The 26,451-nt window shown below is 36.9% G+C and overlaps 1 protein-coding gene across 6 annotated transcripts; it reads right to left on the bottom strand.

The window, feature by feature from the left end:
• Positions 1–294: 294 nt before the first annotated feature.
• Positions 295–15,042, bottom strand: LOC103698685 (protein argonaute 10). 6 transcript variants are annotated; one of them, XM_039131913.2, is made up of 23 exons: positions 14,817–15,042; positions 13,157–13,698; positions 12,637–12,845; positions 12,228–12,377; positions 11,997–12,130; positions 11,760–11,869; positions 11,575–11,681; positions 11,269–11,404; positions 11,053–11,169; positions 10,786–10,893; positions 10,629–10,700; positions 10,325–10,447; positions 10,084–10,240; positions 9,882–10,003; positions 9,106–9,243; positions 8,876–9,018; positions 8,519–8,581; positions 6,107–6,170; positions 5,868–6,003; positions 5,707–5,780; positions 1,303–1,397; positions 1,166–1,197; positions 295–718 (listed from the first exon to the last, which is right to left on the bottom strand). In XM_039131913.2, the coding sequence occupies exons 2-23, from the start codon at positions 13,604–13,606 to the stop codon at positions 537–539; spliced, it is 2,922 nt and encodes a 973-aa protein (XP_038987841.1). In that variant the 5' UTR covers positions 13,607–13,698; positions 14,817–15,042; the 3' UTR covers positions 295–536. The 6 variants fall into 6 exon arrangements, with proteins under 6 accessions (XP_038987841.1, XP_038987840.1, XP_038987839.1 ...); XM_039131912.2 differs by having other exon boundaries at positions 14,661–14,872; XM_039131911.2 differs by lacking the exon at positions 14,817–15,042 and adding an exon at positions 14,590–14,803.
• Between the last annotated feature and the right edge of the window lie 11,409 nt (positions 15,043–26,451).

Raw genomic sequence — 26,451 nt, 5'->3', positions numbered from 1 at the left:
AGGTTTTTAAGATTTTCAACACCCATGTTTTCCAAAGCGACACTTCGTTCCACTTCTTTAGAGACGCCCTAATTTTGAATATCTCAATAAAGACCTCCCTAGGACCTGGGAACCAAGAGGAGCTGTTGAGATCGCTTCCAGAATAGCAACAATATAACCTATGCAGGAAAGTTATCATAACCCCTGAAAATATTCAACTTCTGCCAACTTTCTGAAGGTAGCTCACACATGAGAACTTAAAACCGAATGCGGCACAGTATCACGATAAGAGTCATGGGGTATGCATTGGTGTTCGAAGAAGATCTTAACTGCTTTCTACTTTCATTCTAAATTATTGCTACCAAAATTTCATACACCTCTGAATTCAGAAAGAGAAAGTGTACAAGAAACTACACATGAACTAAGGCCTTTCACTGATTCAAAATGGAATAAACAACTTGATACACCATCATTGGAGTGCCACTTGGAGCAATCATTTCTATGAGACTGTCTTTCCTCCGCTATACATGAACTAGATCCTACCATGTCGTAAAGTTTTAACAGTAGAACATCACCCTCTTCACATTTTCCTTGAGTGCTGGCAGCGGCCTGACTGCAGACTCTCCAGCTGCCCAGGTGGCCCGTACACCATTGCTTGCTGTATCATTCTCTTGGGAATGAGGCTCCACATAGAATCGAGCTCGGAAGGCTGCTAAGTGTGCATAGTATGCCGGAGGAACTACACAGTTAAATGCAAAGAAAAAGAACCATATTCAGTGCAAAAACTGTGTGACACCAAGAAGCCTTGAGCAGGATAACAGAAAAATGAATTTTAGTGAGATGATTATAGGTTTCTTGCAAATCAAACTGGTGCATGAAATGATGGATTTGACATCATAATGTAGTATTCCTGCTGTTAAAGTCCTGATGTTTGTTAAAGCAATGAAGACCACCGAGTCCAATTATACTAAAATTAGAATCAAGTAAGATACTTGAGGTAATTTCTCAGAATAAAAAGAACCACGTATTATAGAACATATTTTACACAGCTTCTAAAATGCTGTTCATTATGTTTCAGGGGAAACAGGGACTAAATAGTCAGGTTTGAGATGTGAACCTTTGTTATTTTGAAGTAAATCCTTGCTGAAAAAACTTAAAAGTAAGTACGGTGGGAAGATTGACATACCAACAGAGACTGATCGTGTGCACCTTGCATATCTTGAGAATTGTGACGCACCGAAATAGATGTTCAACATATTAAACACAAAAAACCAAGGTAAATTGTTTAAAGAAAGGTAAAAAGAAAAGATAATTTATACTTACGTGTAACATAGATTGTTTGTTAGAGACTGCAATCCATCTGCTGTAAAATTGTTTTCATCCCATAGAACATGGTAATGAGCTGGCCTACTCGTTCCCTGCCCCAATAGCAATAGTATATACTAACAGGTTTAACAAAGTTTTGCTTTGAGAATGGATGCATGCCTATGTGTCCGAATATATTGCTCAAAGTACATCTTCATGCATATCTGCATGTTATGGGATGCATAGAGACATAATTACCAGCATTTAATCATGAATGTTATTGCAATATAAGGCCCTTGAGTGTCTCTGACAAAGTTAAAATATTGCTCCATATGACACTGTCATAAAAATATTTCTACTGTATGTTGTATGTAGTCAAGCATTAAGAGCAGGATAAGTTTTATGGATCTTGGGTATATGTTTCTACTAGACTGTAAGGCACAATATGTTAGTTAATCCATCATTCATCCTTGCACTTGAGACCTTTGAAAATTCTCAATGTTAACTTTGACATTTTGCATAAAGTCAAATATTCGATGCTCATAATAGCATAGACTCTTATTAATTCAAACTTTGCATCCTTGTCAGCTGCAACAAATCCAACATGTATGCTGTTATAGTCTTGCATGTTTTGAATTTCCTGTAGTCCAGGATTACCTCTGATTACATAATGATGTGGTTCCATGCCACAAGAGGGCTCAAATTAGGAAAATTCTTGGTCCCCATGGATTAGCTATCTCGATGCCTACTGCAGCAACATTATGATCATTAGAGTTAACAAAGATGACCATATAACTCTAGAAAGCCTTAAATGAGCCTGTCAATAGTTCAGGTTAGTGTTTTCTTAGTAACCAGTTGAAAAAGATCTGACTTCCATGCTAGTACTATACAATATAGTAACTCCTAAAGGAGGTTATGAAAATAGCCTAAAATCTATGTAGAGGTCCCTATATGTTCCAAAAAAGAACGCGCTACGCCCGGCCCCCTTTTTCAGTAGATGAGATTAGGATGAAGACAATGATCCGCCGATGGATGACTCAATGGTTGAAAGTAGTCTCTTGGAAGAATTTCAATCCTTCTTCCTTCTTTTGACTAAAAATATGAAAATGATCTGTTTATGTAAAAAGATATTCATAAGAACTGGAGATAAGGGGCTTCCCCGCTGTATTCCTTTTTCAATGAATGCAATTCTGTCATCTATTTGACATGAGGGCTACAGGACTTGGTCTTGGAGCAAGAAAAGCCTTACCTTTCCCCTTCTTGCCCACTTCAATCCAACCTTCCCCTTCAGCCCTAGAACTCGGTCCTACCACAGGGGCTGCCTTGTCAAGCCTAGGAGAGGTGGGACTAGGGTTACGGGCACAAGAGGCGGTGGAATGCCCGGAATCCAATGAACCGATGGTTAACTGTCTTTTTTTAGTGGTTGCCATACAGAGAGAAGTTCGCGCTTTCTCCTTAGAAGGAAGGTCCTCAAGAGGCATTAGTCTGCTATGGAAGAAATTACTGCCTACACCGCATGCACCACATGGCCGTGGAGGCAGCTAATAACAGCCGTTGGTTCATGTGGGCCCCATTTATCAAGCACACATCTCGGTGCACCACCACAGGAATCAGCAGCTGTGATTGGCTGCATGCATGGCCATGCTGGTACATGCAGTGTATTGTAGAAGAACAGCTTTTTGTGGAGTACTTATCTACGGATATGATCATGTATGATTTTAAGTTCTTGAGAATGACTAAATGCAACAAAGACTCCAGATACTTGTTGTGTCCTTAATGTAGTGAATTTGGAGTTTGTTAGAAGCTCTAAATCCTCTGTTGCACTCAAAAAGAAACTGCACTTCACCATTGCAATAACATAGGAAAAGCCTATAAATTGAAATAAGAGCTTCAGATCTAATTGTTAGCTAAGTACAAATTCAAATTTTTTTATCTAGTTGATTGATGTACATTAATTATACTTAATCAGAAATCAAGAATGAATTTGTGGATCAATTGCCCATCAAGTACTTCGATAATTTCATGATAACCTTTCGACTTGATGACAACTTTCTGCAAACTGATGATGGGCCCATGGAAAAGGAAAAAATAAAGGCAAATTGGTTCTGAACATGAAAGTTAGTACGGCCCAATGATATCATCTTGAACAACAGGACTCAACCATCAAAAAAAAAAAAAAGCCTAAGTTAGCTCTATCGATTGAACCTTTTTGCTAGTTGGTATCTCCTTATAAATTTGTTGCAACTTGCAAAGCAGTACAAATCTTTTTTGAGAAAACAAAACAGTAAAAATCTGGAACCTCTGGATTGAAACCTCTTTCTGCATGGGAGAAGTGCATAAAAGCAATCTATACATAGTTATATCACCACTTGTTTTTGATGGAAAATTATGTGAAATTCAATGAAATAAATTCACAGAACAAAACTCTTGATTTGGTAGTGGATTGCTCATTACTTATGTGCTGGTTTGTTTCTTAAACTAAACATTCACTGTTTAAGTTTAACGAGTTTGGTCTCAAGTTGAATGTTTAAAGATAAAAAGTGTTTAACAATTTGAATTGAAACAATATCTCTTTACTCTTTAACACCTTATGAAAAGTAAACCCCATTACTCAGGAAAGTAAAAGCTATCTTGTAATAGGATTATAAATGTATTAAACCAAGAGAAAACCTCAAAGGAAATATCAAAAGATTTTTTTTCAAAAAAAATGAAGACAACTGAAAGAATATCATACGGCATAATCTTTCAGAGAAGTAGGTCAATGAAGCACCTTAGAGAGTCCTAAGAGGATACTATGAGAATATTGCTTCTTCCTCTTCTAATCACCCTTTTTCTTTTTGATATGCCGGCGTCTCACGACATTCAGGTGTGAGTACGCCACAAAGAATCAGAATACAAAAACGGTAATGGAGATGTAGAGTATCGATCCCCGTACCTCTCGCATGCTAAGCGAGCGCTCTTCATTGGCTCCAATCGCAACCAATACCTCTCTCCTTATACCTCTCTCCTCAAAGAATGCTTTGTCTAACTGCATATTAGACACAAATTTTCTACAAAATAGCTACAATAGACAATTTCAATCTGTGTTCGGCAAAAGGCTCCTTGATCTACATATCTAGCTACTTCTTGGAATGCTCACCATGTCAGCATTAATTTATTTGAACCAGCTCAAGGATCACCTTTTGAAAATACATTACTGTCCTGTTCCACTTTTTGGATAATTGATATCAAGGATCACTTTTTCGAAATACATTACTTAATGAATCCTGTTCCACTTTTTGGATAATTGATATCATTTATGTACAGCAGAATGGTCGTTTTACAATGTTTCAGGGTTATATATCTGGTTATGATACAATCCATGCAGAACTCCAAACTTTCAACCTTTTTATGGTTTTTTTCCTTTTTTCTTCTTTTTTGCAAAGAGTCCCACATTCAACCAATAAATTGACTAATCTTAGCCAACCAAATCAGACTTGAAACTTGTTTATAAATTTAAAAAGTCAATGATACATCCTCAAAACAATGCAAAACTTTTTTGCATAAGTTACTAGTGGCCCATAGAATCCATTTTCCTAGAGTTGCTTCCCTGTCCAATTTTACTTTTAATAATACTGATGTTAAATTCATGAATTTATTTAATTAAACTTCATTTAGACTTGTTGGCCTAAAGATGGGATGTAATTTACTCTCTTCTCCTTGAAAGGAAATTTTAGATCCCTATTTATGATTAGGTTGTACTCCAAGAAACATGGTTGAAGAATGTCTTTTGAGAAGAAAATCATACGCTGGACATGAGAAACTCTTCCACCTAGCATCTCCCAAGCCATGATTCAAGAAGAACAAGAGATAATAATTTGATGAACCACTCAAATCTATAGTGCTGTTGAACAAAACAGATCCTCAGTGATAATCATAGAGACAAGTATTTTGAATGCTTTTTTCTTGCATAATGTTGTTTTCCTAAACAATAAAGAATGGTCCTTAAAGGAGCACTACAGAATCGTGTATTAGTCAGATGTAGCTTCCATTTGGTAATTTTGAAGGTTGGCATGTGTTTCTGTAAGTCATGATCTCAGATGAGGTATTACATTTTAATTCTACACCAGTTTAACTGAATCAATTCCCTCAATCAAACTTAATGTGTTGGCAGCTCAGCATTGGTGATATGTCACCTAATGTATCATCATACCTAATAGAAAAACAGTTTAGACAACTTACGGCCTACAAAGTTGGATCCAGACCATGTGATTATTATGTGCATTAGTTTTTATTGTTTACCTTCTATACTGAGTCTAAGTATTCAATAGAATTTGATTTCATTTTAACTGTAGTGTATACCTTGTTCTCAATCCTACGGCATAGGTTCTGCTAATCAAAGACTAAACTTATGACTGGTGTTTCAAATAATAATAAAATCACCTGAATTCCAGCATGGCTACATAAATAGAAGTCGAATTCTGTTGGATGACAGATTTTTGAATCAACCACAGTGCCTGAAAAAACCAAAAAAGGATATACATCAAAAAAATCTCAAAACAAATCTACCTTAAAGTCCACATAGCTTAAAATCAAGAATGGACCTGGTAAAATATTTCCACTCTTGTCAGTGCTAGCTCGATCCTTGTGATTGTTGGCAAAGAGTCTCGTGTGATGCCTCTTTTGGACCACAACAAAAGTCACTGGTGGTTGATAATTTGGTTCGAGAGAGGCACAGGCCTGCATATACAGTATGCATGATCTTATTTAGGTTATAAACTTTCGACCCAAATATATTTATATTTCTGACCAATAAAGAAAAGATATGAAAACTTTCACTGACCTTCCGGATTGCATCTAGTTCATAGAGCAGAACTTGGTAAAATTGCCCTTCACTCACACCATCCCTGCGAACAAAATTATGTGACTATGTTAATTAATTGTTTAAACATTAATCTTATAGTTGTTGAATATATGTACATACAATGCATTGTCATGCATTTTGTGCCAAATGTGAGGGACTATGGCCTGTGTATATTTGGCGAATCGGCCCTATGGATTCAAGTAATTATTCCTTCAGAGTTGGGAAGTGTCTTACCTGGCTAGTTGCAATACCTTAGGTGACTTGTTGTAAAAAATTGCCATGCCTATTTCTGAGTTAAGTGCAGTCACCCCATCAATTTTTAACAAGCGATACAGTAGATGCCTAGGCTTGCAGCCTGTTGACAAAATCAGGCATCCTGATTGCCACTGGTTGCTGCAAAGTTCATAATAATCACAAAACCTTATGGTTCCCCCTATGATAATTGAAACATTATCTTCTTATCCAGTTAAGAGTCCCCTATTCTTACCCAATAAATATTATCCTCTTTTTATTTTTTTGTCATTACATTGGTGCTCTGCCCCAGCACCAATGTCTACAGGGTCATTTTATCCTAATTAAAAATTCCCCCTCCCATAGGCAACTTAGGGCCAGTCATGAGCAAACCAAGCCATTTTGAAGCCACATACAATTTAATTTATTCAAGTGGAATTGGATACAACTCTTTGTATCATATCATCTGGACAACCACAAGGATTTTTCTCCTCCCCTTTCTCATCTCCTTCATTGAGTCTTCAAAATTGTTTGATTCTTTGGGATGTTAATTCAGGCTTCTTTTTTTGTTGAAATAACTTCCCCTTTCATCTTTCCTCTATCTTTTATTGATTGATGAGATATACTCTGTTTAGCATATTTTGAATTTCAAACACAGTTGATTCTTGGTCAATATATGCTCAATATAATACATGTTGCAGAAAGAGTTTATTTGATATTTACCTAATTTTCCATACAATCCTGTGAACTAGGTGCCATTTTTGGACACCCTTGATCTGTTATACTTGTTAGCCAGTTATCCAACAAAAGGCTAGATTTTCAAGAGCAAACTTAGCACACGATGCACATCTCACTGAGCAGCAGTTAATACAGGCACATTTGCTTTTCATAAAGATTGACATTGCAAAACAATTTCAGTATCTAACAAACTCTTAATCTATGACCCATCATGATCACAAGAAAGAGAGTGGGAGGATCTTAAGTTATATGGATAGTCTATATGCAAGTATATATAACTTTATACTTATAGTGTCTAGATGCATTAAGAATCAGATCATGTATTAAATAATTGTTCTATATTTGATGAGTTAGGCATTTACTCAGAAGCTTAATAGACTATCACACCATGGTAGATTTGTTGAGCCCGTGAAAATTGGTCAAGTTTCAATTATACACAAAGAAGTTTTTTCGCATTTATTTCTTTAAGGTTCTCAGAAGCAACGCTTCGAGTACTGACCTGTATCAAGAAGTAGGGGCAATACTGTACTAATCAGTGCAGTACAGAAGCTCAATACCATGGTATGCTGAACCGGCCCGTACCGGCCAGTACGGGCCAGTATGAACCGGTCCGGCCAGCTACCGGTACGCCGGAGCCGTGGAAACCGGTATAGGCCGGTTCTGTGCCGGAGACGAAGAAGACGAAGAGAACGAGAGAGAGCACGGGGAAGAGAGGGAGAGAGACCACCTGTGACCGTCATCGGAGAGCCGCGGAGGGGCGGCGGAGCCTGGTGGGAGACGGGGGAACCCGCAGGGGCGCGGCGGAGGCCGAGGCACGGCCGCGTCCCCTGTTTCAAACCCACCGGCCTCCGCCTCCCCTCACAGGTGGTGTCCCTCCCTCTCTTCCCTGCGCTCTCTCTCGTTCTCTTCTTCTTCTCCGGCTCCGGCGGGGAAGAGCTTTCCGGTTCGTACCGCCCGATTTCGGTACGAACCGGAACCGTACCGGTTTGGTAGGCAACTGGTATGCCTACCGGACCCGGTACGGCGGGCCTTGCTCAGTACACTCTCGTATTGACGCATAGTATAGGTGCTATGCTGATTCGAGTAGTGTACCGTGTGATGTATCATATTGTACCAGTAAGGTGTAACATGGGCCTGATATCGAGACTTAGGACCTTGCCTAGAAGGGTAAGAACTAACTTCAAAATATTATACGAGATATTTTCAATTGAATTCCATCGTATATTGATGACAAGGCTACATATAAGTAAAGAAGTACTTTATCATTAGAAATCAAGTCTTCATTAAACCTCAGAAGATGGGAAACAGATAAACAGTTTTCAATCATATGCAGTTTGTATTTAGAAGTTGGATCATACAGGTTTATTTGTCAATATGGTCACTAACATTTAAATGTACGCATGCTAAAAAGTATATGGAAACCTGTAAAATATGATCCTCAGTGGCTTTTGCCCAGTAGCCTTCCTGAAGGAAATTAAGAGATCCCTGCAGCATATTAAAAGAAAGCATATAAGAAAGAAAATTTCTGTTGGAATTTTAGCATAAAGAGAGGAAAGTCCTGAATCAGTAATCCTCAAGAAAAGAATAAAACTTCATCAGGTGATGACGGAATGGTGGTGAGAACTATGGAACAGAAACCAGCAAAGCTGGTACCAATTGAATCATTGTACTGAAAATTAAATCACCTCTCAGTAAAGATACTTCCAGAAGATCACATAAATATGGTGTACTTAAAACTGAATCTATATAACCCTGTCTTGCATAAGTTAGCCTACATACCGAATCATGCCTCCACTCACTGTGCCCCGGACAGGATCATGCCATGTCTTATATAAGTCTTGTATAAGTTCCTGCCTGTGAGCCTGAGCACAAACCAGGCCAGCGTACTTCGTAATTTCAGGCCAATCTTGAGAAGCTACTACCTACAACAAGGAAATGACCCATTGATGTTTGAGATACTCGAAAAAATGTTATGGAAGCCAGCTAGCAATTCATAAATTTATCAGTACAGCAGCAATTGAAGGGCTGGAGTCTTCTCCATTTTCTGGGTGAGTCACATCTGCTCCAAATATTATAGTTGGTATATCGCTGACTAATGGTATTCTCCAACTCACTGCATCCATAAGAACGGTATTTCTTCCTCCCATCTGCAATACATCATACATTTGTCATGTAACCCTGTTTTTCTAAAAGTTGGCCATTTCAAAGAACCTGAACAAAAGAAAAGTCTAATCATCATTAGTTTTCATACTTTTATATAAGTTGCTTAACTTTCCAGGATTCATCTTTCTTGGTTTCAGATGGTTAGCATCACCCATGGAAAAGCACTCAAAGTTAGAGGCTAATGCATACCTCTATCAGTATGATAGCCAATAAATCAGTGCATATGCCCTTTGGAACATGGTATGATCATGTATGTGAGTTTTTTCAGCCAATATAAGACCAAGAAAGAACAGTATCAACCAAAGTTTCAGATAACAGTGCATATACATGATAAATTTCCTTAAACATGTACTTTCATAAAGAATAAGACTGTGTCTTTCATAAAAAGATATATTATGATATCAGTAGATAGATACACTGACAATATACATTGAACAGCTGGTGACATAAATAGGACAACAAATTCATCAGCGAACATGTATCTTGGTAGCAATGATCTGCTAAAATGACCCAATACCTCATCTTTCAAGAACTTGTAAGAATGCATATATAACATCTGTGAACAAGTAAATATACTTGTATATCTATTATGGTGTTTTAAATTAGGATGTCTCTTTTTTACCTTCACATTGATTTTCAGGGAGACATTGGCGAGATACTGTTTGCTTATCTTGAACACATGCTTTGTGAGACAGCATTGTGATATTAACCCCAAATCTGTCTCACATATCCGCTTGAGATCCCCTGGAAATGTAAGATGATCACCATTGACTTAAAATGTAAATTTACAAAGTGGGATCAAGTAAAGGGCATGAAGAGTGTACCATACAAAGAGCCATTGTTGTCAGGCAAAATAGCTATTAGTAATTCCAATTCCTTCCCTTTGAGTCTGCTTGATGCATGATAGACATGCTTCAGAGCCTTCTCAACATGTTCAGGCCTGGCTGAATATATTGGAATTGCAGGTTCAGGATTGAATTCCTGCAAATGATGATGATGATGATGATGATGATGATAACAATTATAAGAAAACTGTCATTTCTAATACAAGTAGATTGAGATTACCATGCCTGAGACTTGACACATCTGAGCCAGTTCATTGCAAAAACTGCGTGCTACACTCTCTTGGACAATACGAGAAAAGTTAATGCACGCCCACCGAGTTACCTTGCTTCCATTTATCATTTTCTATAAGGCAACCAAATTGAAACCCAGAACTAAAAGAATCAGATAATAGTTCAGCATGACATGCCATATACTGGAAAATTGAACTAAGAGATGAAGCATCAAGTATCTGTCGAGGTGCAAAAACTTGGTTGTGAATTTTTTTTTTTCAAATGGAGAAAATAAATAGGTAAAAATGAAGTACCTTGTTCATCATATTCCACTGACCAACTTGAGGCAAGCAATTTTTTTCCTTCCCAGTGTCATGATATTTCAACTAAGAAAAGATTGCACAAAAGCAGTAAGAGAAAGTAAAAAAAAAAGCAACACAAGGTTGTAAAATAATAATCATGTTCCACTACCCAAGGTGCAGGAAGAACTCTAGCCTCAACAGATGCGAGCTTCTCACTGATTTTGATTCCAAACTCCTTTGCATACAGATCTTGATTATAGGCGTTATGTTGAACTGTCTGCAAGTGACATAAGTATATAAGGCACAATGGTACTTCATGCACAGCAAGAAAAGAAGCAATTAGTTCATAACCTTGATGAAAATAAGTTTTAAAATATCAGCAGATGATTCATAAAATATCCAGGAATTTGTTCGGGACATGTGGTCACCAGAGCACCTGCAAAATGTCATTCTCCTTATCCTTTGGCCTTTGGCATGTAACTTTCAGCAGCGCAGTGATTTGTTTTTCGTTCAGCCTTTTGGTATACCTTTGTCCTCCCAAAATCTTACAAGCCTATAAAGTTGGATGCCAGAAAATGACTTTTTCAATATGGCCAACATAAGTTAAGGGTACCTACTGAGTCAATCTGACATCAGAATATAAGCTTTTCACCTCCATCGGCAAATAGTTAGCCTTTTTCTGATTTCCCACTTGAAGGCAAGGAAGATGAGTATATTGGATGGTGAATTCATACATCTCTTGGAAGTAATCAACAACTGACTTCATGCATTGGTCATCAACTGGAAACCTACAAAGTCAATCCATAATAAAGAATTGAACCACCGCAATAACATTTAATCTGAGCAGATTGACATCAAGATCCCTCAAACATTGCTGAAAGCAAACACGTTACAATCGATAGGAGTTGAGAAGATAGTACATTCAAGCTACGTTGAGTAATCTGGTCTTGGATCTTACATGAGTTCCCTAGTAGGTTGTGATGTTAGCCCAGATATCCGGTACTTCCGTCGCACATGTCCTCGGTGTGTTACTTCAACTTTGACTCCTCGAAGTGCTTTCTTAATCTGGCAAACATAAGGACGGTTAACTGACATGCAGAATGGAAATTATACCTACCTAACATTGTATAGACAAAGTGATACCTTAACATGATCAGAATCAGAAAATGGCCTTGATAATGCATTCTTTCCCAGAAGCTGAGCGACAAACTCAATTACAGGCAGAGGCTCGATAAATGCCGCTGAAGACATGTCTGAAGAATAAAAATGGAACAAATATATGAAAAGAGTGACAGAGCTTCCAAAGCCTCCATTCTAATGCATGGATTAATGTACCAATATCATTTAATCATACAGGAACTAAATTTTAGTCAATCATACCAATATTTAGGGACAACCCCATCTGTGTAGGCCTTATACTCTGATAAAACCCACGCCATGACTCCAAACCATCACCAAGCCTTTGTGGCGTCTTAATCTCAGGAGAAAAGAAAGATCTTCCAACAGGATAGTACCTAATATACAGACATTGTAGGTTGTATGAAGAGCTTAACTACTCATTAGATTTGAAGAAGTAGAAAAACCACATTAAAACGTTGTTAGGATGGATACCTTTTACTCGAAAGTTCTCTCAAAACAATGTCCAGAACTTGAAGAGCTTCCTGTGGAGCGTCGGCACATTTGCCTGCCAAAAATTGGCCCAGGTGGTGCAAATTTGCTCTTGCAACAAACTTAATTGCCACTTTATATTCTCTCTCCCTTCTGCTTCAATTTAATAACGTGAGAAAGAAATCATTGCAGAAGAAGGGAATAACTACTACTGTGCTATGAGGAAAGTCCTCAACACTTAGATGGAAAAACACATATATAAAGAACTCCTAGCAAAGGAATAAAGAAAAGAACAAAATGCCAACAAAATCCAAAAGAAACCACAGATTATTTAGCAACACATCCGTCAAAAGACAAAGTAAAAGAGAATATGGGAAATAAATGGTACACAAAAATTAAATCAAGTCCTTACTTGGGGCCATTAATTCCATCTTCTTCATCAACAAGCTTGATGTTGAACTCCCTGTAAGAGAAAGGGAGCTCTCCAGCTGTATACAGACTCTTCCTGCCATCATAGGCAGGCAACCTCATCCCAAGATCAGATTCCCTATACAGTTTCACCAGTTCTGTTATGATATTTCTGTTCACATTCTTTGATGCCACCTCTGGTGTTATGGTCACCTGAAATAAACCAAATGCATAACAAAAAATGTTACTGTTTTCCCTAAAACAAGGACAGCAACAAGTGTGGAGGACAGACTAATATGTCCATATGTCCTTCCTTTTTTTTTTTGAGAAAAGATGAGCAAGCCAACTAATATATCCATTTCTGATCTTTAAATGCTAAGATAAATACATAAAAGTAATATCTCAAAAGAAATTATTAACCAAAGTTATAAATTCACTAATAATTTCAGCACTTGTAATGCTAGCATTACAGAAATTCAAAACATTATAAGCAGGAAGAGCTAGAAAATATAAATTTTCCTTACATCATAATGGATTAAATCCTTGTCTGGTAGCTCAGCGAAAAAATGGTTAGCTTTTACTATACATCTAGTCCCTGCTTGACCAAGCCCAGGCCTTGGAGGAAACCTCAGAGATTTACTTGAGGAAGGAAAACCCATCTCTCTGCCACCCAGATGACTTGCATTCTCCGAACACCCACTCGGAAGCTGGTGCGTGGTTGGCGGCTTCAAGCCGGAGAAGGTGTTACATTGCCCGGCCTTCTGCACCCCACGACCTCGTCTTCTTCTACTATTTTTGGCAGGAGATGGGTTGTCGCTCGGCAGTTTTGCATTCTGGGTTGGTTCCTGAGGTGGTGGGCTTTTGCCATTCTGCAAGGTTTTAAGAACCTTAGGAACAGGGTTCATGGGGGTGTTAGCTTGGGCCTTGATCACAAGGTGTTGTTCTGAGCTCTCCTTCATCTGTCTTATAGGCATGGCCGCAGAAGAACTTGGGAGGAAAAAATACTGCTTTCTTCACCAACTTGAGTACTAATCCCTCTTTCTCAAAAATTTCCTGGTACTCTGTACTGAAAACCAGAAGAAAGAAGAGAAGAATACATCTCAGCAAGACCAGTGAAATCCCAAAGGAAGAAAGACTCTAAAAATTATTATGAAAAGAATATGGAGCCCAGAGGCTTGAAGCAAGGAATAAAAACATCATCTTTTTGCCACAACGCACCGTTCATAAGCAAAACCAAATTGTGAAATTCAAAAACACATTAATTTTGATTCAATATTTTTCTTGCAGAGGGACAAAACTCAATAGAAACATTGAATCCATCTTCATAAACCAATCAACAACAACAAGAATTCGCAAAGTAGAAAGTAGAGTTCTTTGTGAAATATTCTATGAACTAAACAATTCATGATATTAAAGCACAAGAGTTTAGCAACGCACATAAAAATGTGAAACCTCTAAACACTTTCTGGACTCAAAGATGGAATTAGATTAAAAAGTTCAAAACAAATATAAAAGGCACTAGCAAATCTTTCGTGGGCAGGACATAACCCACATGCATTGAGTAAATGAAAGGAAAGTATTGACAAATCTACTTCTCAAAAAACTCAAATGAAACAGACTTTTCACTAGGAAAATACTCACCTGAACTAAAGCACAACCATAAAATTTGAAAGGGGAAATTTTTTGAAGACCTCAACTTTGAAGTCGGAAACAGGACAGAAGGATTAGAGCATAAACCCAACCTCATTTTGAACTCATGAACACAGAACTACATTACCAAACTCATAACAATAAAATCTCAAACTTCAAATAGAAGAAATTTTACAAGTAGACCAATTAATTACCCAAATTCAAAATAAAATGTCAAGCTCATTCTAGAACACAGAAAATCTTTAAAAAATCCATGACATGAAGAGGAAAGCAAGAAAGAGACAAGAGAAGGATTAGAGCTCAAAACCCAATAATAGAAGTGAAAAGATCCCATGATGCAGTCCCAAAAAGCCAAGCTTCCAAGAAGCATCAACTCACCAGCTCAAATAAATTTGCAGCAAAGAAACAAATGCAAGCAGCTCAGAAGAAGAGCTTCCCTCCCCAGCCAAAAACAAACAAGTAAAAACAAAGCCAACCTCATAGCACAAAAAAGGAAACAGGGCCACAGCCCAAGCACCCACAATCCTGACTCACCAACTCGGTGCTAATAGAATCCTAGGGGCCTCTCCTCCTCCTCCTCCTTCCCCACCAGCACCAGCACAGCCCAACCTTCCCTTTAATCACACCAAAGCTCAGAAAGTGCTCTTTTTAAAGTAGGCTTGAAAGGGATGTGGTGAGAAAGAGAGTGGAGAAAGCTAAAAAAAAGAGGAGTGCAGATGTTTGCAGAAAGAGAGGGTGGTGAAACCCCATACACGCATGCATTTGCTTTTGGTGGCTTACACTTCTTTTATCACGTGGAAAAGGCTATTGGCTGGAGGCTGGGGAAAAAAATGACTTCTTTTATTATTATTTCTTTTAAGTGGCCACCAAAGATATGGGCACTGTGCGGACTTGTGATGGGGTACTCTGCACTGACCACACCCCCCTCCAGAATACAATATCCCAAATCCATTATGGTGCAGAGAGAGAGAGAGAAAGAGATGGATGCCAAAATGGACCACAAAGTAATAAATGAAATCATCCACAGAAGAAGAATAATTCGAAACTCCAGTCATTTGGAGGCAGAGATCTCAAAGCTCCCCCTCGTCTCTCTCTTTCTTCCCCTCTCCAAATCTAAGGACACTATCTATATCACTATATGCCTAGGGTGAGCCTGCAAAGGACATTTCAAGGAGGGATGTAGGTGGACTGGTGGAGTGGAGTGTGAGTGCTAGGATCCTAGTAATTTTAGACCCAACCTGTCAACTTGAGTTGGTACGTCCCTCTATTAATCCACCCAACCCACTAGATATACTCTGCATATCGTATCAGGGTTCAGGTAGTGGACGTAAGTTAGCATATACTATTCGTCGACAAATCGGTTTGGATATGCATCAAGCCCATTGGTAAAGGATGACCCAACTTTTTACCCAAAAAAAAAAAGGATGACCTAACTAGTCAGCTTGATCAGACCCACTGTTGACTTGGCTGACATGGCTCGAGGATTGGGATTGCATCTTTTGTGCACAAAAAGGATCCGGATTACCCACCACATCAGTCTCGAAGCACTTGGAACTCTGTATCATTTGTGTGTATAGATCTCGAAAGCCAGTTGATGATCCAACAGTGGATTCATGCAAATGAAGGTGAATCCTTCTTTCGTGCAAAAGATACAACCCCATCCAAGATTTGTGGAATCATTCCAAACCGTCCGGTTCAAGGCGTCCCAGGCCATACCAGCGGTGAACCAGGACAGTTCTAGCATTGAAACCAAGACGTCGTCGCCAGAGGAAGAGAAGAGGAAGGAAAAAAAAAGGCGGGGAGCGGAGGAGGGAGGGAGAAGGAGAGAAAGGAAGAAAGAGACCAGCTGGGGCCGACTGGCAGAAGCCGAAGAGCCTCCACACGGAGGAGGCGGATGAGAGATGTAGAGACGGGGCTCCACCTCCGATCTCCTGTTTCGTTCGAAATAGGGGTCTGGAAGAGGCCCCTTTTATTTTTGTATTTTTTAAATGAAGTTAGCGCCTCCTCTGGAGGAGGCTCTCTAACTTCCACCGGTCAGTCTCTCTCCTTTCTCTCCCTCTCCCTCCCTCCATGCTCTCTCTCTCTTCCTCTCTTATTCTCTCTCTTCCGTCTCTTCTACTATGTCGGTATAGGTCCGGCACGGCACGGCGCGAGCTCTTACCGACTCATCCCGTTAGGCAACTAGTATATTATCTTGTACCGGTTCTGTCGATGTTGACCCCATCTCTTCATGATAGGAGTGTCACCATCTTAGTTTGCATATGGAACCTCTACCAAGAAGCATTTGCCCACGATTGTGGTGCCAACTACCAGATCTGCGGCCAAATTATGTATTAACTTGATTTTATATTTGAGTTTTCCTAGACGTGATAGCGCCCCTAGGTATAGTTTAACGTTGTGCTTGATTTTGGGAAAAAAATGTGAAATATAGTTAGTTATTCTTTCTAAAATAGTTATCCTATATATATTTTTAATTATATAGGGTAACCAGTCAAGCCAAATAGAGAGAAGAGATGGGGACAAAAGAAAAAAGAAAGTAGGGAAGATCACCACCAAGATGGGGTTTCAACAAGGGGGATATGGAATTGATAAGCGGTACATGTAAAACGACGCATGCTATCACGTCTCTTGAACCAAATAGACACAGTGTGCATCCAATACCTCCACCCAAATGCATGCTTTAAGGAATGAGATGTCAAACACTAGACTCGAAACTGGTTGGCGCTACGACTTGGATCTTGTATTTGACTTATGCTCGAGCATAATACACTTGTACTTTTTAATATGGTATAACTTGAGGTCATCTTTTGTTTGAGATTCAGAAAAATATAACAGAGATAGTTATTTCTGCTGGAATAAGTATGTTTAATTGGAATAACTATATTCCTGCCTTTTTAAACACGTACCAAGGTCCAAACGGAACAGGCCTTACAGCTTGACGACGAGTAGGGGCTAAACAATTGTTTACAAGCTAAAGACAGAGAGGATCAGATCTTTTGGCAGGTTTTGATCACTGTCCGTCTGATGCGCTGGAATAATCATGAGGGTTGAGCCAGATAAGACCATCACATCGATGAACTTTTTGACCACAGAGGAGCTAATGATTGAGAGGGAGACTCCTGTAATCTTCTACTTTGGATGGCCATGTCACTTGGAACTTTGTGAGTTGTGTGGCTGAAGAATGGGAATGATGATCTTATGTTTTGAACTCTATCCAGAATCGAATCATGACACGCACTGGGACACTGAATAAGAGATCTCTACAGTGCGGTGAGCTTAGAGATCTAATTATTTGGGATTCCAAAAGCTTGCACTGATGCTACCACTTGGGAAATTGGTGCAATAAAAGATCATGTACCTAGGAGAATATTTAACGTTATGAATTGATGTGGTCAGGACCCAAGTGCACTGCCAAAAGCAGTGCCATGTCATCTCATAGACACGTGTAAATATAGATGTTATTTCCCATAACACAAAAATGGGTAAATGTTCCACTCTATGGACATCATTTGGGATAGCTTATCCTCTGATCTTGCTCAATTTCGAGATATTTTGTATTCTAAATTTTTTTAATATATTTACTCTAGAATGATTTAATCCAGCTGTTTCATCGTCTAGTTGAAATGAAGAAGAATGGAAAAAGAAAAGAACAAAATGTATGAGTAAACGATCCGTACCTTTGCAAAGGAACTTGATAAATATGCTCGCCGGAAAACCTAGATTTTCACGGAAGTTATAGACATATCTTTGATGTATTCACTGACTTGGATATCAATGTTTGCATCCTCCATTCTCTTACAAAAGACAGGATTGTTTGCTATATGGATCGTTGTTTTAGTTCTTAATACATCTTTTCGAAATTTGAAACACATCATAGGTGGCCTTTGTTAGGTTCTTCATGTGCCAGAATAATGGAAACATGCATGTATAGAGAGAGAGAGAGAGAGAGAGAGAGCTCTTTGTTTTGCTCTTGCAAACCTGAAGGTCAACACAAGAAAGGCTAATTAGAGTCCCAATGCCCTCAGGAAAAGAACAAAAATATGAGTAAAGGATCCCTGCCTTTGCAAAGGAACTTGATAAATATGCTCGCTAGAAAACCTAGATTTTTACGAAAGTTACAGACATATCTTTGATGTATTCACTGACTTGGATATCAATTTTTGCATCCTCCATTCTCTTACAAAAGACAGGATTGTGTGCTATATGGATCACTGTTTAGTTCTTAATACATATTTTCGAAATTTGAAACACATCATAGGTGGCCTTTGTTAGGTTCTTCATGTGCATGAATAATGGAAACATGCATGTAGAGAGAAAGAGAGAGAGCTCTTTGTTTTGCTCTTGCAAACCTGAAGGTCAACACAAGAAAGGCCAATTACAGTCCCAATGCCCTCAGGAAAAGAGATCAGTTCGTGGGCCATGGATTTGGACTGATAACTCTCCCGTGCCCATGCTCAGTGAACCTTTCAAGTATGGGAAGCTCAACGTAAAAAGGAAAGGTTCTCGGATAGGGATCTTAGAGCACTCTTTTCTAAGCCTCATCTTGACCAACACATCCTTTGATTGACCACCTTTTCCTTACACAAGAGTATGGCCAAAGTTCTTTTCTTGCACATATATATGTTTGTTAATATGTACACTGTACCTGGATTCCCCTTCACTTATCTGTGCATATATGAGACAACACCTATAGAAAAAGAGTAGAAAACAAATGCTACTTGGGAGTGTGATATGGATAGATAAATAGGAAATTAGGATGACATGCCTGTTTGAAGGGAGCAAGCTGTGGAAGGTGATTTTTCTATTTGATATGTGCATGGGACAAATCATAAAATGTTAGAGACCACAATATCTTATCAAGGTGATACAGGGAAGGGAATGTTGGGAGAAGCAAGGTCTTAGAAAGGTGGCATGGCCATGTTTGAGAATGGAAGGCTTGTCTCTCATTTTTATATTATCATTGTTCTTGTTTTATCCATTAATCTTGTCTGTTTCCTATTGGAAGAAACATAAATTATCTGAAATATTAACATACAAGAAACAACCTAGTTTGCTTTGCTATTTTAGGGAGAAGCACATTAAACCTGGGTATTGATCTTGTTGTCTTCATAATACTCGTGTCTTACATAAAGACAATATTTCGATAAAAACACCTTGGTTTTCTTCGTCAAGATTCAATAGAGCAAGCATCTATTCACCATGTTCATCCCCATCTATGTCATGCATTTCCACCAAGCTTCCAGATTAGCTCCCAGATTAACCCTCCACTAAAATGTGCGTAAGGTCTTGTTTCATTCTTAGCTATAAATGACACTTTTTTTTCACCTTCATATGAAATCACTTTTAGTAGCAGACTATTCTGTAATGACTCTTGAAACACCTTGTATCATTCTTTAATGCTTTGTGATAATAATTTCTTTGTAAATAAGCAAGTTATGTTTTTATAAAGTAAATTTGATTGAGTATAACACAATTAGCCTATACTCTATGTAAGCAGAAGGCTAGAGATGGAGATTGGTGTTCTTGTAAAAGTAATGTTGGTCCATGGGGTTGGAGACTAATTAAGTCGTACATGGTAGTTGAAGGACAAGAATACTTGAATGGCTCTAAATGAAGCATATCATCTCATTTGATGGCCAATGCTTACTTCAAAAATCAACTAAATATAAGGCGTGCCATTGAATGTCGGATAAATTGTCAATTATAATGATTGAACTCCAAATGTACATTGTACATCAAAAGGGGAAAAAAAAAACAACGTAACGTTCATCATGTAGACCGTTTTATTATCTTTAGAAAATCCAAATGGGATTACAATACTTGAATGGTTCTAAATCATTAGCAATACATAAGTCCATGGGGATGAAGACTAATTAATTAAGTCATTCATGGTACTTAGAGGACAATAATACGTACTTAAATGATTTAAATCAAGTGCATCAGATCATTTGATGGATAATGTTTTCTTCGAAAGTCAACTAGCTATAAGGCATTGCGTTGAAGGCCATCGAATAAATTCTTAAATCCAATAATTAAACCCCTAATACACATTGTACATCAGAAAGAGAAAAAAAAATCACCATAATGCACATCATATTCATCAGTTAAGAATAAGATAAATAGTTTTATTACCTTTAGAAAATCCAGATGGCAAAATAATACTTAAATGGTTCTCAATGAAACGAATCATAACATTTGCTGGCCAACACTTAATTAAGAAGTCAACTAGCTATAAGGTATATCATTGAAGGTCATAGGATAAGTTCTCAATCAGAAATGCACATCATATTCATCAATCAGAATACATAGGTTTATTGCCTTTAGAAAATCCAAACATTCTCATATAAAATCAATCATTTATACTAAATCATGATTTTTCAAAATAAGTCTTAGAAAAGTGAATCCTCTTGTTGGTGGCTACCCAGAGAGGATAGGGACCATCCATTTTTTTCCTTAGATCTAGCCTTTTTTTGGACTGATTTTATGACCAATTTTGGTTGTCCCTGGTAAATTCACTGCCTCACCAACCGAGATATCCAACCTAATCATACTTTCTTTTGCTTAGATCTAGCTTTTCATTTTCATTTTGGGACCAATTTTGGCTGTCTACGGTAATAGGATGGTAGATCTACTACTTCACCAGACTAGTTAACTCCAATCTAGTCATCCTTAGCTTAGTGTTGGATTGATCCATAATCCCCATGCTTGCTATGCTCGCTGATGTCCTCATATTTCTAGGAAAATGGTTTTTCTTTGGCACTAGTAGGTGGTGATATAGCTTAGAGAAGCATTGAGTTGCTGAAATTATTGAGTGAATTAAAAAGGAAAAAAGTGTCTCAAGTTACTCGTATTAATATCTAGTACTTGGAAACATATCACACATATACACTTCTAGCTCCAAAGGTCTTATTATTGATAAACACATTAGATTTATTCAAACATCATCAAATTATCAAGAACAAATCTGACTTCAACTTGAACATATTCGATGGAGTCCACCCTATCCATGAGATATCCTTCATGCACGTGGAATTTGCTAACTTGAGAAAGGAAAGAAAGAAAAGTGGGAGAAATGACGAAAGTCTTGCAACCTCAAGCTCAAGTTGTTTGGATAATAAATATTGTTTTGAAATGTCATTTCTCAAATCATAGAAAACCACACAATTGCTCGATCTATTCATTGCCTTGTGTTTTCCAAACTATGCTTCCTTCCATTCTCTCTTCAAACCCTTCCCCTTGTGTGAAAATGTTACACAAATAGGATGCTCTAGCATTCAAGACAGAACCTTATAATTTTTCCCATGTATGTGTCATACGCTCATCCAGTTGGGGTTTGTACCATGGTTCTTTCATTCTTAGGCCAACTATAAATGAGAACATGAGATTGGTGGCTCCACTAGATTTAGCAAAAATTTGGTCCAATGTTTAAGGAAGATGAACGGAATGTCTAAGTGTACATCTTTATGCATTGGATGTTAATGATTATTTAGAATTTTAAGTCAAAGAGCATATTAGTGAAATTATTTTAAGTGCCCAAGGCTATAATGCTATGTCTTGACTCTAAATTCTTAATTTTGACATGATTAAATATTGCATAAGATTATAATTTTACGAACTGATTATTAGTTGGGACTTGCTTCTTTTAGTGTCTATGGTAGCATAGAGGGTATAAACAAATTCTAAGTGCACAAAAGGTATCCTAAAGTTTATATAAGCTGCTTGCTGAGAAGTTCAAATCATAAGTTTGTTTTGTAGAGTAGTCCTCAAAATCTTTTTCATATTTATATATTAATCCCTATCTTTCTATATTTATAATTTAATCTCTAAAACCTTCCAACTTATTGCTTCTATCTCTCTCAGATTAAATTAACTAGAGCCTAAAAGAATATTTTACTTATATTTTTTAATGGTGTTAATTTCATATTTTCTAGATATCTTGCTCCCAGCACTCACATTTTCTATTAGCCAATCTCTTGACCTATGTCCCACCACCATTGGTCCCATAGCAGCTAGGTCCCAAGCAAGAGGAGGGTGAAGTAGAGAAGAGAGAAAAGTGAACAAGAATAGGCTAAGTCCCAAGCCTCATCCACTATTACGTCAATGGCATTTTGGTCCACATATAATCCTAGTTAAGTCTAACCAAGATTTTATTAATTAAAATTAGCGGAAGGACCAATTTGTATCAATAAGGAATTTTATAGATATTTTTATGTAAATATAAAAAAAATAAAAGAATCAATATACAAATATTATAGGTTTCAGGAAATAATCTATAAAAATTCAAATTATAAATAAAATGTATTAAATTTAAAAGTTATTTGTGAGGATTTTTCTTTTTCTAAACAAACCCTAAACTTTGATATTTTCCAAAACCACCCCAATGCCATAATGAATGAAACTAGTAGGTGATTTCGCAGATACTTCATGATATTTCTTTAGTAATAAATGACAAGTAAGAAATAGCCATGCCATGAAGGAGAAGTTTAGGTCTTCTTGTTGGATTTATTGACATTTTACATACTTATTTATTAGGAATTTTGTTCTTGATCCTTAGTGTAGATATCTATTTTTCAATCCCTAGTTTATAAGTAAAACAGGCTAAATTGTGTGTAGAGGACTCAGCATAAAGGTACTTGTGTTAGGCTAAATGAAAGACGACAGTCAAAATAAAAGGATGGGGTTTTTAATTTCCCTATTATGAAATTATACTATCAAACTTATTGTTTGAAATAATAGGACAAAAATCAAAACTCCATTAAATTGAGATAAAGGTGTTTTTTATGACTTTATTTCCCATTAGTTAATCTTCAGATCAGTAGTGTGTTCAACCCAATGAAATAAAGCTCGTTATTTTTCTAGTTATGTAAGGAATGGGAGTTGGATGGTCAAATAGACTGAAATAAAAAAAGATTCGAAAATAAAGTAAAAGGAAACAAAAAATTAAAAAGAAAAACTATTTCATTTATTTTAAATTATTGGTGAGTAATATCCTTCCATTTAATGAATTTTGGCTTATTGGATTACAATTGTGATAGAAAATAATTGTCACATTTTGATATTTAAAATAAAAAAATTTCTATCCTATCTTTTTTTTTCTCTAGGATGGTTGGTTTTTACTTAGGTGATATCTAGATACCTAAAGGTCCCACATACTTGTAGTTAGGTTTACATGGGATGGACTAATAAATCTAGTATTTGGTTCATAGAGATTAGAATCGCAACAACCTACCTTTTATTATTTGTTTAAATGTAATTGGAAGCTATAACTAAAGTTTACTTGTTTGTTTATATAACTAGGAACATCCAATCATCCTTGAAATGGAGTGTTAAGACTACACCAAAATGTTGTATAAAACTACCAAGGGCTATAACAATTCGGTCCAATAAACTTTTATACTCTAAACTACATTCTAATGGAAAAAATTAAATTCAAGAGAATATATTGCATATGAACCATTTTGATATAAAATTTATATTTTAATTTATTTCCAACTAGTTTTCAACAATTTCTAATGAAAACTAGAATAATACATGCATCATACAAAATATGAATTAGTTGTTTTGCAAGTAGAAAGTAATTAATAGAACTACCTCTAATTATATAGAAATAAATTTCTTTTCTTCTAATCCTTCAAATGCTCATGGTGCCATTATATCCATCCAAATCAGTAAAACTTACCAAGGACATAGAGGCAACATGTCAAGTTAATATACGTTAAAGAAGAAATTCATCGAACAAGCAGCTAGAATATATGTGAAAAGTAACATATATAGAAGCTCTTAAGTTCCAATCTTTGATGCTTTAGATCAATTCTAGAAGCTTATATCATTGAGGATCCTTAATAACTTAGGCTCTCTATGTCTCCATGCTTGATCCTTTGTAGATCAATCATATTGGTACAAAAGGGTGTTTAAATATATAAGATAATGAGAAATCATAAAGTAAATAGGTTGCAGATTGGTGAAAAGTGAAGGTAAGGTTTTGATGCAAATTGGGGTTAGGGTTCACGACTTTGAGATAGAGTTACAAGATCTAGAGTCGATTTAGCAAAGCCTTGAGGATGACGGCCATGGAGAAGCTCCAAAATACTATGGCTATGTTCGGAAAGAGCAATGGGTATGTGGTTAAAGTTTAGATACAAATTGAGTCTAAAGTTTGGGCTTTTAATCCTAGAGCTAATGATCAAGGCATGGGGATGCCGATCGGGCACATAGAGGATAGGAAGGAAGAGAGGGGTCTCAACTGGGGCTATAGGATAGGAGGGATGAACAAGAGGATAAGAGGAGAAGGACAATAAGAAAGGGTTGGGGGTGGGGGAGATAACAATTGAAGGAAGCTAGGGTTTGGATCTATGCATGAGAGAAGAGTAAACGTGTAGAATCCAATAGAAATAATGGTAAAAAAGAGAGGTGCCTAATGTACGAGACTATCACTATTGCAGGTTTGGGATGGGGCAGATGTATGCAGCTTTATCCTATAATGTGGTAAAGTTGTCTCCATATTTCAAACCTGTGATGCCGAGGTCATGATGCAGCTTTACAATTATGCGAAAGTTAACCCTCTAAAAAGTGATGCTAATGCATTAACAATACCCAACCGATGTGCTGGATTGAAGTATAAGGGCACCTCACTTGCTATATTATCCTGCAACTAATTTTCCTATAAGATAAGATGATGTAACTAAGGCCCAAATACAACTTCAAATACACAAGAAAATATAAAATACAAGTATCCAAACATCATAAAATAACCATCTTTTGCAACTGGTGTTCACTTGCACCTTGTTGCAAGTATTCAAACAACATCTTAACTAAGCAAAAAAAAACTAAGAAATGAATGGTGCAGCTCTCATCTCTTATGACATTGGATTTCAAAAGTAGTGGAGCAGTCAAAGAAACCTAGATCTGATCCTTTTTATTTGGGTCTTCTTCTAAAGAATAAGTGTCAATATTCCACATAATCATATCTTTGTCACCTCATCCTAAGAATTCTAGAGATAGAGGGGTCTTGGGTTTTTCCATTTGCAATTTTTGACTTAGCTAATTTCATTGATGCATATTATAAAAATCAAGTATTTATGCCCATTCTTTTATGAGTTGGGTGTGTGACTTGTGTCTTTTTCAAGCATTTGTATCATGGTCAATTAGTGAGTTGGGTTGGGCAGAGTTAATGTGGATAGTGTTGGCGAGTCTAATAGTTGTTTGATGAAGATAGGCCAATCAAAAATAATTGTTGGGCCATTTGATCATAGAGATTAAGAAACAAGGTCTACAAAGAAACGATTTAAGTCCTGTAGAGTTTAGAATAATAATGGCCTAACTTGAATTCCTTTAATAACAAATTTAGTATTGGTTAATAATTTAAAAATTCTCATTAAATACATAGTTTTCAGTTTGCAACATGCTTTGATAAATTGGGTCTAATTTTGCCAATTTTATTCAGCTAAGTTGACATGTTCACTAGTTTTCAAATATTTGTTTGAATTTGATCCATGTTTATCGACAATTAAGATGGAGGTCTAGTCATAAAGGTAGATAAAATGTTTTGTTAAAGCATTTTCCAAGGTTGCTAGCATCTTGGGATTGGTTTAGGCCAAGGCGATTATTACTTTAAATTTTTATAATAGGCATGAACCAATGCGACTAAATATAGGTGCTTGCTATATTACCAATCCAATTATGCATTGCATTCCAATTGATTAAAACAATTTGAACAAACAAGGCATTCTATGTTGTTATTCCAATGTTACTAAACTATCATGAATTTGGTTTTAGACTTGGCCTAGTTAGGAAAACAAATTAGATATTGGAACACAAAACATACCTGGAATCTTTGATTTCAGTGACTTTCACCCATCTAATTGGGGCTTCTTATGGGATTTATCATATTGCTCTTGATAGGAACCGAATTATTTTGAAGGAAAAGATAAAGAAAGAAGAAAATAGAGGAAAATCAAAGATACTTGATCTTTTTGAGGGGATTGGTAGCTCCAGAAGTTTTTTGATTAATTTTATTAAATTGATCTATTGTTTAGATGGCCTCTAGTGACTACACATTTGTAAATTTATAAATACTTGTCCTACAATAATAAGAAAAAGCAAAATAGAAATTATAAGTTTGCCAATCTTTAATAAACTTGGACTCCTTGTAAACTAAATTCTTTGGTCT

This window comes from Phoenix dactylifera, chromosome 18, assembly GCF_051530095.1.
Source record: "Phoenix dactylifera cultivar Ajwa chromosome 18, Ajwa_hap1_PhDact_Kaust_v1.1, whole genome shotgun sequence".
Classification (NCBI taxonomy): Eukaryota; Viridiplantae; Streptophyta; class Magnoliopsida; order Arecales; family Arecaceae; genus Phoenix; species Phoenix dactylifera.
This window is presented reverse-complemented; position numbering and strand designations above follow the sequence as displayed.